Source organism: Denticeps clupeoides, chromosome 7, assembly GCF_900700375.1.
Source record: "Denticeps clupeoides chromosome 7, fDenClu1.1, whole genome shotgun sequence".
Classification (NCBI taxonomy): Eukaryota; Metazoa; Chordata; class Actinopteri; order Clupeiformes; family Denticipitidae; genus Denticeps; species Denticeps clupeoides.
The window spans coordinates 4,283,847-4,299,463 of NC_041713.1; the positions used below are offsets into that span (position 1 = coordinate 4,283,847).

At 44.2% G+C, this 15,617-nt stretch overlaps 2 protein-coding genes across 2 annotated transcripts in view; one reads left to right on the forward strand and one right to left on the reverse strand.

Moving 5' to 3' along the window:
* Positions 1 to 14,533, forward strand: part of tg (thyroglobulin) — a 32,080-nt gene extending 17,547 nt beyond the window's left edge. The window contains exons 32-48 of the mRNA XM_028985903.1: positions 2,040 to 2,151; positions 2,234 to 2,313; positions 2,399 to 2,542; positions 3,544 to 3,609; positions 3,831 to 3,965; positions 4,084 to 4,248; positions 4,493 to 4,697; positions 4,802 to 4,886; positions 5,242 to 5,401; positions 6,222 to 6,418; positions 9,609 to 9,773; positions 9,897 to 10,064; positions 10,610 to 10,797; positions 12,495 to 12,602; positions 13,461 to 13,601; positions 14,055 to 14,239; positions 14,323 to 14,533. Coding sequence (XP_028841736.1) covers positions 2,040 to 2,151; positions 2,234 to 2,313; positions 2,399 to 2,542; positions 3,544 to 3,609; positions 3,831 to 3,965; positions 4,084 to 4,248; positions 4,493 to 4,697; positions 4,802 to 4,886; positions 5,242 to 5,401; positions 6,222 to 6,418; positions 9,609 to 9,773; positions 9,897 to 10,064; positions 10,610 to 10,797; positions 12,495 to 12,602; positions 13,461 to 13,601; positions 14,055 to 14,239; positions 14,323 to 14,432 — 2,414 coding nt within the window. The 3' untranslated portion in view covers positions 14,433 to 14,533. The remainder of the gene's footprint in view (positions 1 to 2,039; positions 2,152 to 2,233; positions 2,314 to 2,398; positions 2,543 to 3,543; positions 3,610 to 3,830; positions 3,966 to 4,083; positions 4,249 to 4,492; positions 4,698 to 4,801; positions 4,887 to 5,241; positions 5,402 to 6,221; positions 6,419 to 9,608; positions 9,774 to 9,896; positions 10,065 to 10,609; positions 10,798 to 12,494; positions 12,603 to 13,460; positions 13,602 to 14,054; positions 14,240 to 14,322) is intronic.
* On the reverse strand, positions 6,210 to 9,204 carry LOC114794948 (src-like-adapter). Its single transcript, XM_028987851.1, has 7 exons — positions 9,024 to 9,204; positions 8,098 to 8,197; positions 7,873 to 7,959; positions 7,691 to 7,788; positions 7,372 to 7,503; positions 6,954 to 7,083; positions 6,210 to 6,723 (listed from the first exon to the last, which is right to left on the reverse strand). Exons 1-7 carry the CDS (start codon positions 9,100 to 9,102, stop codon positions 6,492 to 6,494), a joined length of 858 nt encoding a protein of 285 aa, XP_028843684.1. The 5' UTR covers positions 9,103 to 9,204; the 3' UTR covers positions 6,210 to 6,491.
* Positions 14,534 to 15,617: the final 1,084 nt, after the last annotated feature.

Below are 15,617 nucleotides of genomic sequence, written 5' to 3' on the forward strand. Positions count from 1 at the left end.
ACCCGCCACCCGCTTCCACATGCGGCCGATTGACGGGCTCAACATCTCAGCGCTGTTGCCGCAGGGATTGTTTGGGATCTGTTGATCCTCGCGAAGAACACCACGCTGCAAGACTTCCCGGTTTCTGACGGCTGTTGACTTTATGTGTGTGCGAAGGGATGCGGGCTCAGAAAAAGGCTGGCCCCAAGGTTCTAATTTGTCCATTTCTCCGGCATTGCGTGTGTACGGCTGTGTTTGTCTTGCATGCATGCCAGTGGAGATGTGTGGAGACGTGGACGTGGCCGTGCCGCGTCTGGCAGGTTTTTGCATGCATGCGCTTTGCATTTCCATGCGTACCTGTGTCTGTGGGTGTGACTCTGGGCAATGGTGTTTGTGCCGGTTGAGCTGTTTTGGACCGTTGAGAAGTTCAGGATGTTCTTTTGGAGACTCTCCTTTAGGAAATGGCACTTTGTCAGATGTGCAATTCTGCTGTAATGAGTGTGAGATTTGCTTTGGCTCTGCAAACAACACCTCTCAGTTCACAAACACAGTCCTCTGCTCTGTTCCTAATTGAATTTCTGTCTGGACATCTATTTTCCTTTAAAAGGAATTAAATATGACAAAAATTATTGTTAAAAACTCTGCATTGCCTTTGCCAAAGATCCATCAGTGTCCCGGCCAGGTTTAGGTTAAGAAGTCTGGTGTCTGCTGCAAGGTGAAGATGTCCCCCCCACGTCTCATGCATGATATGATGACGTCAACTCAGGAGGTTTGTTATGACTGCCGAGACTGGGTGTCAGTTGAGCCGGCAGCCTGAAAGCCCCCTCCAGCAGCAGATGGAGCCGGACCATCTGTTTTTCTCTTTCATTTCTGACAGGAGCTTCTGTGTGTGCAAGTTTCCCTTTCAGTTCAGTTCATCATTTATACTAACAGAACGTGTCATGGAGAATCTGAACATTTCAGTTGCTTGTGGTGCAGTAGCACAGTTACGTAACACTGCGCTGATGTAAGGTTCGGCCTCTGGGATTGGACGGACTGAAAGCATTGAAAGCGGAGCATATTGAAGACATGTGCAGCAGTAGCATGAATTCCCTGCATTTCAGAGCCCCTGGTCATTAATCAAGGCTTTTGTAAGCAGTTATGTTTTAATAGGCTTTTAAAAGACTTTAAAATGCAGAAAGTACATGACATCACCTAAAAACGATTTAGTAGTATATCGAATTTTTGTCATTTATTTAAAAAGACTCATAAAACTCATAAGAACTCATAAAACTGGAAGTGAACAGGCTGAAGGCCTGAAACAAATGTCTGATTTTAATACATCAGTGTCTCAAAAGAAAAAAAATCATCAATCATTTCGTTTCTTGCTACTTGACATATTCAAGTATTGCTGTGAGTCTATGTGAGATTTGAGCAACAGTTGCTCTTTTGCTGAGGAAGGAACCTGTCCTGCTACCTCACTGCCTCTTTTCGAGGAGGCTTCACCCAGCTCCTTCCATGAGGGGCTGTTGTTTGATGCAAGCGATCTCCGACTTGCCTGGATCATAACTGGATCAGTAGTTGTTTATGTGCGTGGCCCGGATCATGACCGTTCCATTTTATGACTTGCCACGTCCTCAACAGCGGGAGCAAACACGGACAGGGAGCGTGGCGGCGCTTGGCTGGGTTCTAGAACATATGGCGGCCTTGGAGAAACCTATTAGAAACACATGCCTCTGTTTGTACTGTGCAGTTTTTACTGCCTGGGCTAATGGCTTCATAATTACAAGAAGCGGCAGAGCACTGGCCTCTAGTCACCACCGTCGGAGGGCAAAGTACTCTGAAGAGCTTATCTGAAGCCACATCTGCCTACAGACCTTCTGTCATTGGCTGATCTGATGCAAATTTTTATATATATACATTTATATATAAATTATACACACACACACACACATGAAGCATTTTTTCTTCTCATGTTCTGTCATGAATTCACAAAGATGCACGCAGATTTAATGGCCGTGAAAAGTGCAGAAAAAGTTCCCAGAACAGAACAGCCGCGATTAAACCGCTTCATTTTGCAGTCACCCTGTCCGGCAGTGTGGAGAACTTCTACAAGCGGGTGCCTTTCAAGAAGATGGTGTCCTACTCTGTTCGGAACCGGGTGGAGCTGTCCTCCAAGCCCATAACTGAAGGGTGAGCTGGTCGAGGCCCGCTGTCAGCGCTCTGAAAGCCGATTGGTGTGTTTTCCATGTAAATGTTGGGTCCGTCCTCACAGGTTCTTTGAGTGTGAACGTCGGTGCGACGAAGACCCTTGCTGCAGAGCAATGGGCTACGTGAGAGACACTTCATCACCAGGTACCACTTGAGAAGATTGAAATAACCATCCGAGAACTGCCTCGGTGCTAAACGAGTGCTCTGATTGGCTGCCCCGTCCCACCAGGCCCGGCTGTGCTCTGTCTGACGCTGAACAGCCTGGGCGTCCAGACGTGCGGGGAGGAGTCGCGCAGCAGCTGGAGGGTCCAGGACTGCTCCCCGTCCCAGGTGGAGGCGCAGGTCTACCCCTTCGGCTGGTATGAGAAGCCAGGTGTGTGGGCTGTTAATAAAACTCCCAGAGGCTCATTAAACTGCACTTCTTAAACGAACTGAAATGAATCACATGGATTTGACTTAAGATTTTTATGTTTCAATCAAAAAGCATCACAGTTCAATGAAAATGATTTGATCATGTAATAGTGTGTTTGATTTGGATTCAACGGCAAATCAAGTTTGATCAACCCAATAAAATAATTTACTTAATAATTTAAAATAATTAAAAAAACAAGCTGACATTACTAAATATGTATGGTTTGAAATAATGCAAAAGAATGAAATCAACCTAAATCAAATGAATAGTGAAACTGCAGGTTTTTTCAGTGGTACAAATGGGTAGTGATTATCCAAAGGTAACGAAAAGCAAATCCATTCCATAAAACTTTCAATTAATTCAATGAATTATTTTCAGATAAAAAATGCATTTCATATTTTAGCTGGTGCACTGCAGCTCTGGATTATTAGACCTAATAATAAATCATGATTTGTAGTATCTGGTGATCTGAGCCTGGACTCCATCGTACTCCACATCATCTGTATAGAGTAACACCGTAGCCAGAAACACGTCAGTCGTTTGGCACCGGACTGATGCTCATTTACGTGGATTACTTCCCTCGTCCATTTTCCCTCTCATGTTTTCCCTCCCCACTGTACTCCCCATTTATTTTTTTTATCCCCTATCTTCCTGACCTGTCCACCCCCAATCTACTGTGTTGTGTATATGTATGGTTGGGTCGATGATTAGATTTTTCAGTGGTGCTTGCCCTTTTGACGTGGTATGTTGCAACAGTTCGTTATCAGTTCGTTTCATTTCAATTAGATTATTCATAGCTGTGCCCACTGCCTTGAATGAGACATGAATGGTCTGAGGATGCTTTACTGTAGGCACGAGACAGGACATGTTCCATGTTTCATGTTGTCAGTGTCTCGATCCCCAGAATCTGATGGAAATCAGATGACTCGAGATCTTTTGTTTTTTTTCCTTCTTCTTCTCAGTGAATCAGTGGACCAACAGTCCACGCCTGTGCCCTTCATTTCATCTCAGCACCCCGTCAAAGAGTGGTAAGACCCGAGCATCAGCTCTCCAGGACACATGCGGTTTTGATTAATATGAGTGAGTTCGTCCGTAACTTGCAGCCATTTAGAAGAAAAGTGGAAGTTAAAACATACAAATGGGAAAAACACAGAAACGTGTGAAAAGTGTGAAAGTATGAACAGTCTGTCACCTGTTTTTCCGGATGTTTTGGGAGCATCATCTTCTTCATGACATTCCTGTCCTGCAGTAAACATGGAGGACTGGAAACTTCTGGATTCTTCCTCTTACCTGACCGATGTGTCCGTCTCCACATTCGATGTGATCCACATTAGCAGGGACATTGCTGGGGACCACGCCCGCGTCACCGCCTGGTGTTTAGCAGGTCTGTGACAAAGCTTCGGGATTTCATGGTTGTTTTGTGAGGAAGTACGCATTTACGTGTGTGTGTGTGTGTGTGTGTGTGTGTGTGTGTGTGTGTGTGCGTGCGCTCCAACCACCAGCCTGTGAGGAGAGTGTGTCGTGTGCTGCCGTGTCACTGCACAACAGAGCCTCGGCGACACGTTGCGTTCTCTACCCCGACACACACACCTGCAGCCCCACAGGCCACGCCCAGGACTGTCGCCTCCTCGTCCGAGAGGCCGCCTCCCAGGTGTACCTGAGGAGAGGCGAGTCTGCATTTTGTTGTCAGAAACTGTTCCAAGGTTGTGTCTGTTTTTGAACTTATTCAAATGAATATATTATTCACATTATGAATATATTCTTGGTTTTATGTGCATGAATCAAAAAAAAAAAATTGCGTCAACATGCTAAATGCTCATTTTTTTGCACAACCATTTAATCTGCTGCCGCTGCACTTACTTTATGTTCGGACTATCGAGCTCTGATCGGTTGGCATTCGGCATGCAACAGGGGTCAAGCCAGAGGTGACCTCCGTGCCCATTCCCGACCATGGGCTGCTTCTGGGACGAGCCGCTGTGGCTAATGTTGGATCGGAAGTGAAAGCTGTGCATCAGTTCCTGGGTGTGCCATATGCTCAGCCGCCGATCGCTGGGCTCCGCTTCGGCCCACCAGTCCCCTCCAACTGGACCGGCAGTTGGAACGGCACCTTTGCAAGGTGTGTTTGTTTGTTACTCGAAACTTCTTATTAACCTGTAACTGGCAAATAATTGCTTTTCTTTGTGTGTATGCATGTGTGCATGTGTGTGCGCATCTTTTCAGACCCAGTTGTATTCAGCCTGGAGACGTGGTGTCTGGTAGCAGTGAGGACTGTCTCTACCTGGATGTATTTGTTCCTCGTAGTGCAGTAAGTGAGGGAGTAAGACACTTAGAGTACAGTACAGTACAGTAGAACACTCATGGGGCCTTCAGGCAGCAAATTTAGCCCCGTCCTGCGCCCACACGGGGACCCAGTTTCAGTGAATTTCTCTCATGTGGACCGTTATAAAACAATTTTATAGAAAAGCAGTAGAGATTCAGGATTCAGGTTCAACCCTCGCTTACTACCATTGTGTCCCTGAGCAAGACACTTAACCCTGAGTGTCTCCAAGTGGGACTGTCCCTGAAACTACTGATATTAAGTTGCTCTAGATAAGGGTGTCTGGTAAATGCCATAAATGCAAATGGACAGGGCCTTAATGTCTTTATTGTGACTTCAACAGAGTGGGAACACATCGGTTCTGGTTTTCTTCTACAACCCCGCCCCGGCAGCGAGCAACACAGGCCCAGGGCTCTTAGACGGCTCCCACCTCGCTGCTGTTGGCAACGTCATTGTGGTTACAGCCCACTTCAGGGTGGCAGCATTTGGGTTCCTGAGCTCAGGTATGTCTTGCCAACAATTATTCACCACACTTTTATTACAGCAGTATGTTGAATGGTACTGTTATTGATCGTTTTTCATCAACATTTTCATTGTTCATTGATAATTGCAACGTATTTGCAATTATGTTTGCAATTGGTTATGTTTGCAATATTTGCATATTGGTTCATTGTTTACTTGCAACATTTGCAATACTGTGGTCTGTAGCAGTTGCAAAAAGCATTTCACTGCACATCACACCGTGTATGACTGTGTATGTGACAAATAAAATTTGAATTTGAATATTTGTTTCAATACGTGTCAGTAAGGTCAATAAGGACATTTTTTGCAGGTCTCGAGAGGCCTCTGCACTTCCTTCTGTAAATTGCAGCAATAACAGCAGGGATTGTTTTCACCATTTACTGAGACATCAGTATATTTTTGCCATAATCATTGCCATTTCAATTCTTTATGTAATTTTGACTTTTGACATCCTCAGATATCAGGGTGGTAGTAGCCTAGTGGGTAACACACTCGCCTATGAACCAGAAGACCCGGGTTCGAATCCCACTTACTGCCATTGTGTCCCTGAGCAAGACACTTAACCCTAAGTTTCTCCAGGGTGGGACTGTCCCTGTAAAATACTGATTGTAAGTCGCTCTGGATAAGGGTGTCTGATAAATGCTGTAAATGTAAATGTAAATGTATCAAATATAGAGATATCAGATATAGAGAGCATAACTGCAGTATGAAGCACATATTTCAACACTAACATGATGCAAAAGAAACGTTACGGAAAAAATGAACCCAGTTCAAGTTTAAGTCCCTCACTTTATTTGACAGGCTTGGCGAGCCAGCCAGGAAACTCGGGGCTGCTGGATCAGGTGGCAGCGCTGCGTTGGGTGCAGGAGCACATTGGGCACTTCGGTGGGGACCCTCGGCGTGTCACTCTGGGTGCCGAGCGAAACGGGGCCGACGTCGCCAGCCTCCATCTGACCTCCTCATCCTCCTCGGGGCTGTTTGACAGAGTAATGCTTATGGTGAGGCTCCTGTACAGATTTACTGTTAATGGGGGGAGACCCGTGCAAATGGCCGAAAGTAGGAAGGTCATCGCTACACCACATCCTCGTAGGCATCCTCTTCAATCGCCGGCCTCTGATTGTGCTGCTGGGCCGTCATGATGTAGACGGACCTGCCCCGCCTCTTCCTCCAGCTGTGACCTTTGTCCTCTTTCATGCCAGCAAGTGACATATAGGAACTCAAACTGCTCTGCACCCCATAACTGATCACTGAGTTTTGGTTTCCTGGGCAAGCAGAGCCGACGTCCTCATGTAGGAGGTCAGAGCTGTGGGAAAGGACACAAGTCTAGCGTTATAACCAACATACTGTCCCTTTTTCAAATATCCAATGTCCTCCATCTTCTGTAGATGCTGTTCATCTAAAAGTGCCATAATATGTGGATATGTGGTGTGAAAGTTGAACAGCCAGTATGACGTGGTTCCACTTTATCTGGATCCATTGGTAGATCTGAGCAGACTGAGGCTGAATGTTCTCAAGATCTGGTTTACTTCGTACCTGCTGACGGAGCTCCAGCTGAAGCTGCCGGTCCAGTTGACAGGCAAGGCCGGGGACCGTTCTGTCGGCGCAGAGTCCTGAGCTCCAAGGCAGGGAGCAGTGAGAATGCAGCACAGCCCATCTGCACATTCTGGGAGGATTTTTTTTTTTTTTAAACCAGGTGGATGTCAGGACGACACTTTATTTCAGTTTATGTGTGGATGCCAACATTTAGAATTTCTGTTCTCACTACAAGTGAATTACAATTTCACAAGTGTATTCAAATTATATTATTAATAAACCACACATACAAACAATGATTTTATACAATATATACAATATCCATATAGTGCGACCTTGTGCCCCATGAATGTAAATTTAATTTTAATGTATGGGCAGAGGAAAAAATAATAATAATTATGATTTTTTTTTTTTTTACCGGAGTAGTGATTAACCAAGTCCTCCAGACACTGGAAGGTGAGGCGGGGCGAGATGAAGTACCAGTTGTTGGGCAGGCGGTGGATGCGGTAGTGCTTCACTGTCCTGTGTTTGATGGACAGGGCATACTGGCCTTTGAAAGTCAATTAGAAAACGTCAGTTTCCACAGGATGCCATCAATTTGCATACATATTCTAGTGTTTTTAATGTAGAGCTTCTTTAAGATAATTTATTACATTAATTGTTTAATTGTGTCTCTTAGGTAAGAATGAGGCTATGAACTACACTTTAAAAGTTTTATGTGTTATGAAATCTATCACCACTGGCATTGTTTCGGATGAGGAAGGACCCAACTCTGTTGCCAGGGAGACACAGCAGCTCTTCTGCTTTGTCCCGGGCCACGTTCTCAAACAACCACCTAAAGGCCACAACAACGCCTGTGAGCTGTTTCCTAAATGAACAGCATTTTAAAACAGTGGCACTTCTGCCCACTGCTACCCACCCGTGATAGATCTTCGCCACAAGGCGGTGAGGAATGTAATTTTCTTCTTTTGTCAAGATGGAGGAAACCTTCCACCAGTATCCTTCCCTGCAGAGCACAGTGGGGTGGGTCAGGGGGTAAAGACGTCCATGGTTGGTCCAATTTACCTTGGTTTAAATTTGATATAATGCTTTGGGCTGATAATAAATGAGACCTTGGATTTATGGAGAGTATGTGACGACTCACTCTGATAACAGTCTCAGCTTCTCTCCAGTTCTGTAGATGGGATCACAGATGTCAGCAGATGGGTAGTTGCAAAGTGCAACAAGCACCTCCTGGTCAAGAACTATGCAGAAAAATAAATAAATAAAACAAACAAACAAACAAATAAATACATATATAAAACAAAAAAGTAAAGGAATAACTACTGTCCATGCAAGGTGACATTATGCGGCAAGTTATACCCTCATGAAATGTAAATTCTACATGCTGAATGGGAAACGCTTAAAATGTGCACAGGAAGTAATGGTTGAGAAATCTTGTGCTATCTGCACAGTCTTGGCCCCTGGATGGTAACCATGCGTTTAAAAACAGTAAAAAAAAGTTAAAAACAGTAAAAGAAGCGTCCTGCCCTGCAAAATGTGAATACTGGCTAAACTTTAAATATTAAAAAATTTAAGTAATCTATCAGACATAATAATTTAGCATTGGCAAAATGTGCATAAACCAGGTTACAGAATGTTTCACTGGTTTATTTATATCACGTAAAGGTTAAAATATTGTGACCGATATATTATTATTATTAAGTTAATCCAGTGTGCACTTTTTTCAGTGTGTTTTTAGATAGGAGAAATATTAATCAACATTTGACAAATATATTCATTTATCAAATTCCAACTCCAATGACAACACTTTCTAACTGTAAATGTAATTTAAATTGTACGTGTCAATTCTAAACACAATTTACAACACAATTAAGTATGTAGGCCTGTGATGTATCAATGCTTTGACATTTTTATTATTGTTAATTTTTTTCCCCCATCTAGAGTAAGTGAAAGGAATGACAGTGTTATAAATGATGAATTGCAGTGTTATAAATTGACATATGTATCCGTTTTTCTACATTAAGTTGCGGTATACATGTTATATGTGCAGCAGATGCTGCTCTGTACCTCTGGAGAAGACATCCTCTGTGGCTGTGCTCTGGCATTTTCTTCTGACTGATATTTGGCTGATGAACGCGTTCCCCATGTCTATACGCTACACAACATTCTTTAAAAATCCTTCAACACAGAGCTGCTAAGTCATTCCTGCGTCCATGATGCTTGTGGCTGTCACCTGCTCTCCTCCAGTCCTTTCTGTTCCTTTGACACTGGGCGAGTCTTATAAAAAAATGAGGAAGCTGTGATGCTGTGCGGGTACATTTTTAAACCGCAGTTTCCGCTCCAATAATGATAAGAATAGGAAGCAGGGCAGCAGTTTTCTTTTTCAAACAGAAAACCATTATAGTTAACTTGTAAATCTGTGTTAAATCTGTGTTAGCAAAGATGATTTATCTTATTAATGTTGGGGAGGCCAAATCCGGCAAATCCTATCCAAGCTAGAAATATTGGAAATACTGACTAATACAGAAGCATAATGCAGCATTTAGAATTATTGATAAGAAATTCTAAGTGATGTGAGTTACCAGTGATTAGACTTATTTGACAATAACTCTAGGGTGATTTCAGGCAGATGAACTGCTTGTTTCTCATCAGGGTGGGTCGGCCTTTTCTCCGGCGACCGTGATTAGCAACTCCAGGGCACAGGAACTGAGCTCGTCTCTTGGCCGTGAGCTGAACTGTCCTATCTCCGACCCCGCCCAGCTGCTGGCCTGTCTGCGAACTGCACCAGCGCCAAGCCTCAACGCCGCACAGACCAAGGTTCACGTCATAAATAAATGTATTGTATCATAATACATAAAAAGTGCTGTTAGTTGCAGTATATTCAATCGACAACTATTACCTTAAGTATAAATGAGTGTGTCTTCTGTTTCTGTGAGGAAGTTGTTAGCAGTCAGTGGGCCACTCCAGGCCTGGGCTCCAGTGGTGGACGGGATTTCTGTGAAGGAGCCGCCAGCTTCGGCCTTCAGAGCCTCACGGTACCACACTGCTGACCTGCTGCTGGGCTCCTCCACCGAGGACGGCCTCATCGGCCGAGCCAAGAAGATCAAGGTTCGGTCCTTCCTCTGCGTGTTTATTTATTATTAATCGTGGCTCATACCCTGAGACCGGCCACTTTATAAGAGGCACCTGCTCTTTCTATCTGCAAAACCGATGTGTGTTAAAATCCTTACAATCTCGACCAACCCCCATGAATTCTATAAACCCTTGCCGTTTTGTGCAAGGGTTAGAACTGTAGAACCGTACACCTGTATCCGCACATCATACCAACAAAAAGGACTGATGAAGGCAATGATATTATATCATCTCTGGAGCAGGCTACATTTGTTTTTAAGGGATTTTCAGGTTTTTAATTCATTTAGTTTCATTTTCTCCTGCTGTTCTCATTGCAAAAAAACACCTAAGAATACCTAAAGCAGTAGATGCAGTAATTTAAGACCACAAGAACCCCCCAATAAAGAATGTGAAGCTGTGGAGGGATTGATAAAAAGTGGGGTGACCCAGATTAAAAAAAAGTCCAGGAATGCATTTGTCTCTAATAAAATGCCCAGTGACCGTGTACTAGACACTCTTTCATGTTCTCTTGGTCTCTGTAGAGCTTTGAAGAGCTCCAAGGCAGAGCCGACAGTAAGACGGCCTTTTACCAAGCCCTGGCCAACTCCCTGGGCGGCCGCGAGGACAACGCGCTCATCAAGCAGGCCGCCACATGGTTCTACTCCCTGCAGCACGCACCCACTCCTTCCGGATACAACGTCTTCTCCCGCGCCCTGGAGAACGCCACCAGGTGGGCCGAGTGCGCAACAGCTGCAGTTCATGGAGTTGACGTGTTGCGCTGGTGGGTTTGTGGGTAGCTAGTTGAAGATCAGTGGTAGATTTTGAAACTTTTCAACTTAGAGGTGCTGATGTACAGCACTATGGAACAGCAGAGCCCTCTTGGTGAAAGTCTGAGAGCATCATACTACGTTCTTCCAGGTTCAGAGGGGAATGTCTGTTAGATCAGGAATTTATTGATGTAATCTAAATAAACCAGGATACAGCAGATTTGATTGGTTTATTCACATTATGTCAATGCTATAATATTAGGTGTGAAGGATTGAGGACACTTTTTAAAGTTTAGCCAGTGTTCCGTTTTTTCAGTGTGGGTGAGTTATTGGGATTTTATAAATTGAATGTTTACAAATATAATTTTGATAACTTCACAACCTCAATGCAGATCAAATTGTTCAGACTCCCTGTGATCACTAGCGACACCCCCCCCGAGGGGGTCGCGGACCCCAAGTCGGGAACCACTGCGTTACAGAAACATAGTTGTCACCTTTCTGAATGCACGATAGAAAAAAACGGGAAATTGTCCACTAGTGGTGAGGTTGAGGACCATGGGGTTGTCAGAGTCTCTTCCGTCTGCCTGCTGGTTGGAGCTGCTGTAGGGTGTAGCTCTCTTTGTGGTTGGGTAGGAAGTGCAGGGCCTTGTTAAGGCAGGAATAAGGTTGAGTCTGAGCTTTCGGGCAAATTACGTGCTGTCTTTGTTCTGGAGTTATGGCAAAGTTCTAGATTACGACAAGGAAAAAAACAATGTTTGCAAGGGACTGTCAAAATGAGGAATTTATGCAATTCAAACAAAGAGTGTGACTTGGCCAACCAAGCAATCTGGAAATTAAATATCTAGAGCCATAAACGTGAGCATGTTTACTCTGATTAATCTGGTGTTTTAGCGGCGTTAGCGTACGCTGTATCTGGACTGTTTTTGTCTATTTAGCTATATTTGTGCATTTGTGCATTACTATACTAAAAATTAAGATTCTGAAACATTATTAAGGTTTTTTTGTGTTGAGGATGATGTTTTGTTATCTTTAACCATCCAAGACAGAATAGTCAGTGATGAGCAAACGTTTTGGCTCAAGGGCCACATTTTAGCCAAAAGTTGCAAATGGAAGAATGCTAATATTTAGCATAGCATTAGCAACACAGCCTCTTTGCCATGTTCTTTCAGCTAAATTTTGCGCATTGGCCTCTGTGTAGCCATTTCTCTGTAAACGGCTGTTTTCTCGGTTTGTTTGTCTCATAACTTCCTCCCCGCCGAGATTCTTCACTTGAATGCATCTTTTTAGAGGAAAATGTCCCAGACAGAGGCTCTGCCCACATAATGACGGCTGTCAAATATAGCAGGGACCCCGAGTGACCCATGTGGGACATAGCAAAGTGCTCACAAACACACACACACACACACACACACTTAGTTACTTAGTTCATGTCAATACAAATAAAAAGCAATGTTTCAGATTTGTGATTAAACTTGTAACCTGAGCTCTGTCCCCTCCGTACAAGGTCTGGTAGGATTCCAGGGTCTCCCTTTGTTGGGTTCCTCCTGTTCTGACAGGGTGTTTACCACTTACCACCTAATAACCATAAGCTACACATATCTCTGGACATTTTCTTTATTTTTATTATTTCATTCATCAATTAAAAACTATTTTGTTACAGGGACCTTTTCATCATCTGTCCTGTTCAGAGGATGGCTGACTTCTGGGCTGCTAACACCAGATCTAACGTTTTTGTGTACCACCTCCCTGAGGACATGGCCCAGACCAGGTAATGGAAGGTTCCTGGTTCTCCGGTGTCACGTTTGTTTGTCAGTTGGCACCGAATGCAAATGTCCTCGTCCTCGTTGGAGACTGGCTCTAGACAAAACCTCAGTCTATTAATAGTAACAAAAGAACAACCTGTTGAATGAAGAAAGATCTTTCTGGTCTATTTCCATTCCATGTCTTTATTCCGTGCAATTACTACATGAATAGCATGTAGTTACTGAGTAGTGAAGTGTAATTATCTGTTGTGCTAATTTCCAGAGTTTTGCTGGGTTAAACTGGCACTGGCCTCACTTTCACATTCCACGGATGGTTTGTGACCTTCCCTCTCTTTTCTTTCGGGAGTCCTGCTCATCAGCTCATTGTGTGCCAACTGTGGAGATCCAACCTCCGATCTGTTCTCGTCTGGCACCTTCAGATCGTGTTGCAGCTCCAGACTGGCAGATGACATTAATGCGAGGTTAATGGTGCTTGGCAATTAACCCTCATCTGCAAAAAAAAAAGGAATAAAGAAACAGTGAGGTCTTTCAAATCATAAGGAAAGATGCATTCAGTATACAGACCTAAAATGAAGGGACGTTAATTAACTTCACCAAGGGTGTCCTATCAGTTTTTAACAACTTCTTATTGACTAGGTGGATATGGTGCTTTGTCTCACACCTTCATATCTCCAGACTTGTTCATGAGATTAAAAAAAAAGCTAGAGAAGGCAAACACTGTGAAAGACATTATAACTTAAAGCGGACCTTATCTGGGTCTGGGATTCCGCCACAACTTTTGGATTTCCGAAGGAGATGAATGTGTCGGAATTCCGCCAGTATTAATGCAAACAGTCTCGTTCTCCATGTCCTCTCTGCTGCAGTGCTGACCTCTCACTGCCCCTGGATGTCCAGCTTGCCTTCGGGCTCCCCCACAACCTCCTCCAGCATGAGCTCTTCTCCTCTGCAGAGAGAACCCTGTCCCTCCAGACCATGAGCTACCTGGCCAACTTCATCAAGTCTGGGTAAACAGAGTAAACACACATTTCATGTATGGCAGCTGCATAATGTTTCAATTATGACTGTATATCGTCATATTTTTATGTATTTTTTTTATGTATTATGTATTATTTTTATGTATTATGAAAAACAGATGGGTTGCAGCGCCGTATTGAAGCAACAGAATTAAGTTTTGTTCTGGATTTTCACTCTCCGGGATGATGGGCCAAGTGCAAGGCCCCATGGGATATCTTTGTTCCTTTTTACTGTTATTGTGCAGGTCGTGGTGGTTTAAAACTCGAGCTATGCTACAATTACCCCCCCCTGCAATGCATTGAAATTTAAGAATGACCAAATGGCCGCTTGTGTCTGTGGCCGCCAGCACAGACGCTCAGGACCTGTGGGGGTGGATCTGAATTCTATATTTAGCCTCATTTTTATTCCCCCCCTCATGGCTTTCACTCTGTCCTGTCCCTCAGAAATCCTAACCGGCCTGTCTCCCTGTCCCGGGTGTCCCCGTCAACACTGCTGCCTCCATGGCCACGTTTCCTGCCCCACCCGAGCGGAGATAACTACAAAGAGCTGCGTCCGGCGCTGGGCAACAGCCGAGGCGTGAGGAGGGCCGAGTGCTCCTTCTGGAACGACTACGTCCCCTCCCTGACAGGTCGGAAGGCCTCCGGAGACTTTCCTGCCTGCTCTCCTTAATAATAGGGTTTGATTAAATAAAAAGTCCCGCTTCTCTCTCAGTTCTAACAGGAGCGGGGACTGTGGATTCTGCCGTGCCAACGCCAAAGGCCGACTTCCGACCCGTCGTGACACAGAGCGAGCGCAAGTCTGAGAAAGATGCGTACAACTGAAGATCGCGGGCCACGATTGCACCAAAGTTCAGCTGATCACTTCTCCTGTTCCTGCTGCCTGTAATCAACGTCTCGTTAATTTATTCTGATTGGCATCTTGCTGCCCCGCCCTGCTTTACATAATAAAGGAAATCACTCTCGCAACATCCTGTCATGGTGTTCTGGCTTTCGTTGACTTTGATGTGCATTTGATTGATCAGTTCTTATCAAGACATTCTTTTCCAAGAGGGCACCAGGGTCAAAAGCGCAGGAATGTAGGCTGTTCCTTCACATCCGTTAAAAAGCTTCCAGATGCTTCCGACGGATTCCTTGCGGTTCCCTCAAAGTTGTCCCATTACGTTACTATTCTCGTCACCTCGGCTCACAGGCACCATTTCGGGCTCCGACCAAACCCAAACAGCCTGAGATTACAGAGCTCCGCTGCCATTGCCCTCTTGTTTTTATATATATATACACACACACACACACACACACACACACACACATATATTTTAAACACTTTCTTATTAGCTGTTGGTGGCCTAATATCAGATCTGGTTTACTCTTAAATTTGACCCTTTTCATCTATAATTATGAATAATTTCAAATGAATAAAATACAAGATTATAACCAAAATGCAACACAGAAAATAGCTTTAACATGGGACCATTTAGGACTTTTTGATATGGAAATTAATTGCTTAATATTTACGTTTAACCTTGTTCATGGATCTGCCTAGGTTTGATTGTTATTTGGGAGGGATTACTTTCAATTTGCAATGCATACCACAATTCTTTACAAATGACAAAACACCTTTGTGGTAAATGCATTGGAAACATTGAGAGAAAAATGATGACGGCAGGGAAATCACTTGGGGCCATGATTGCCTGCACAGATTGTGGCTGCAAGATGATGATCTGCAATGTCTTAGAATAGCATCAATCAAAGACACTTTACTGCCACTTTGACCTTAAAGCTGATGCTTGAAGTAGCATAGTGACCACCATGCATCCGTGGGTATGTTTTACTGCCACTGGACATTTTGCAACATCTTAAGTCTGAAGATGGCAGTTCTGCTGACTCTCCAGCCTCAGGGCGCGCAAGAACAGCCACATCAAAGCCCCATCCAGCCCTGCCTAATCTTTGCTGCTGTTTCTAAATACTCCGCACATCCACGCAGCTAGAGACATGACAGGAAGGGCTGCC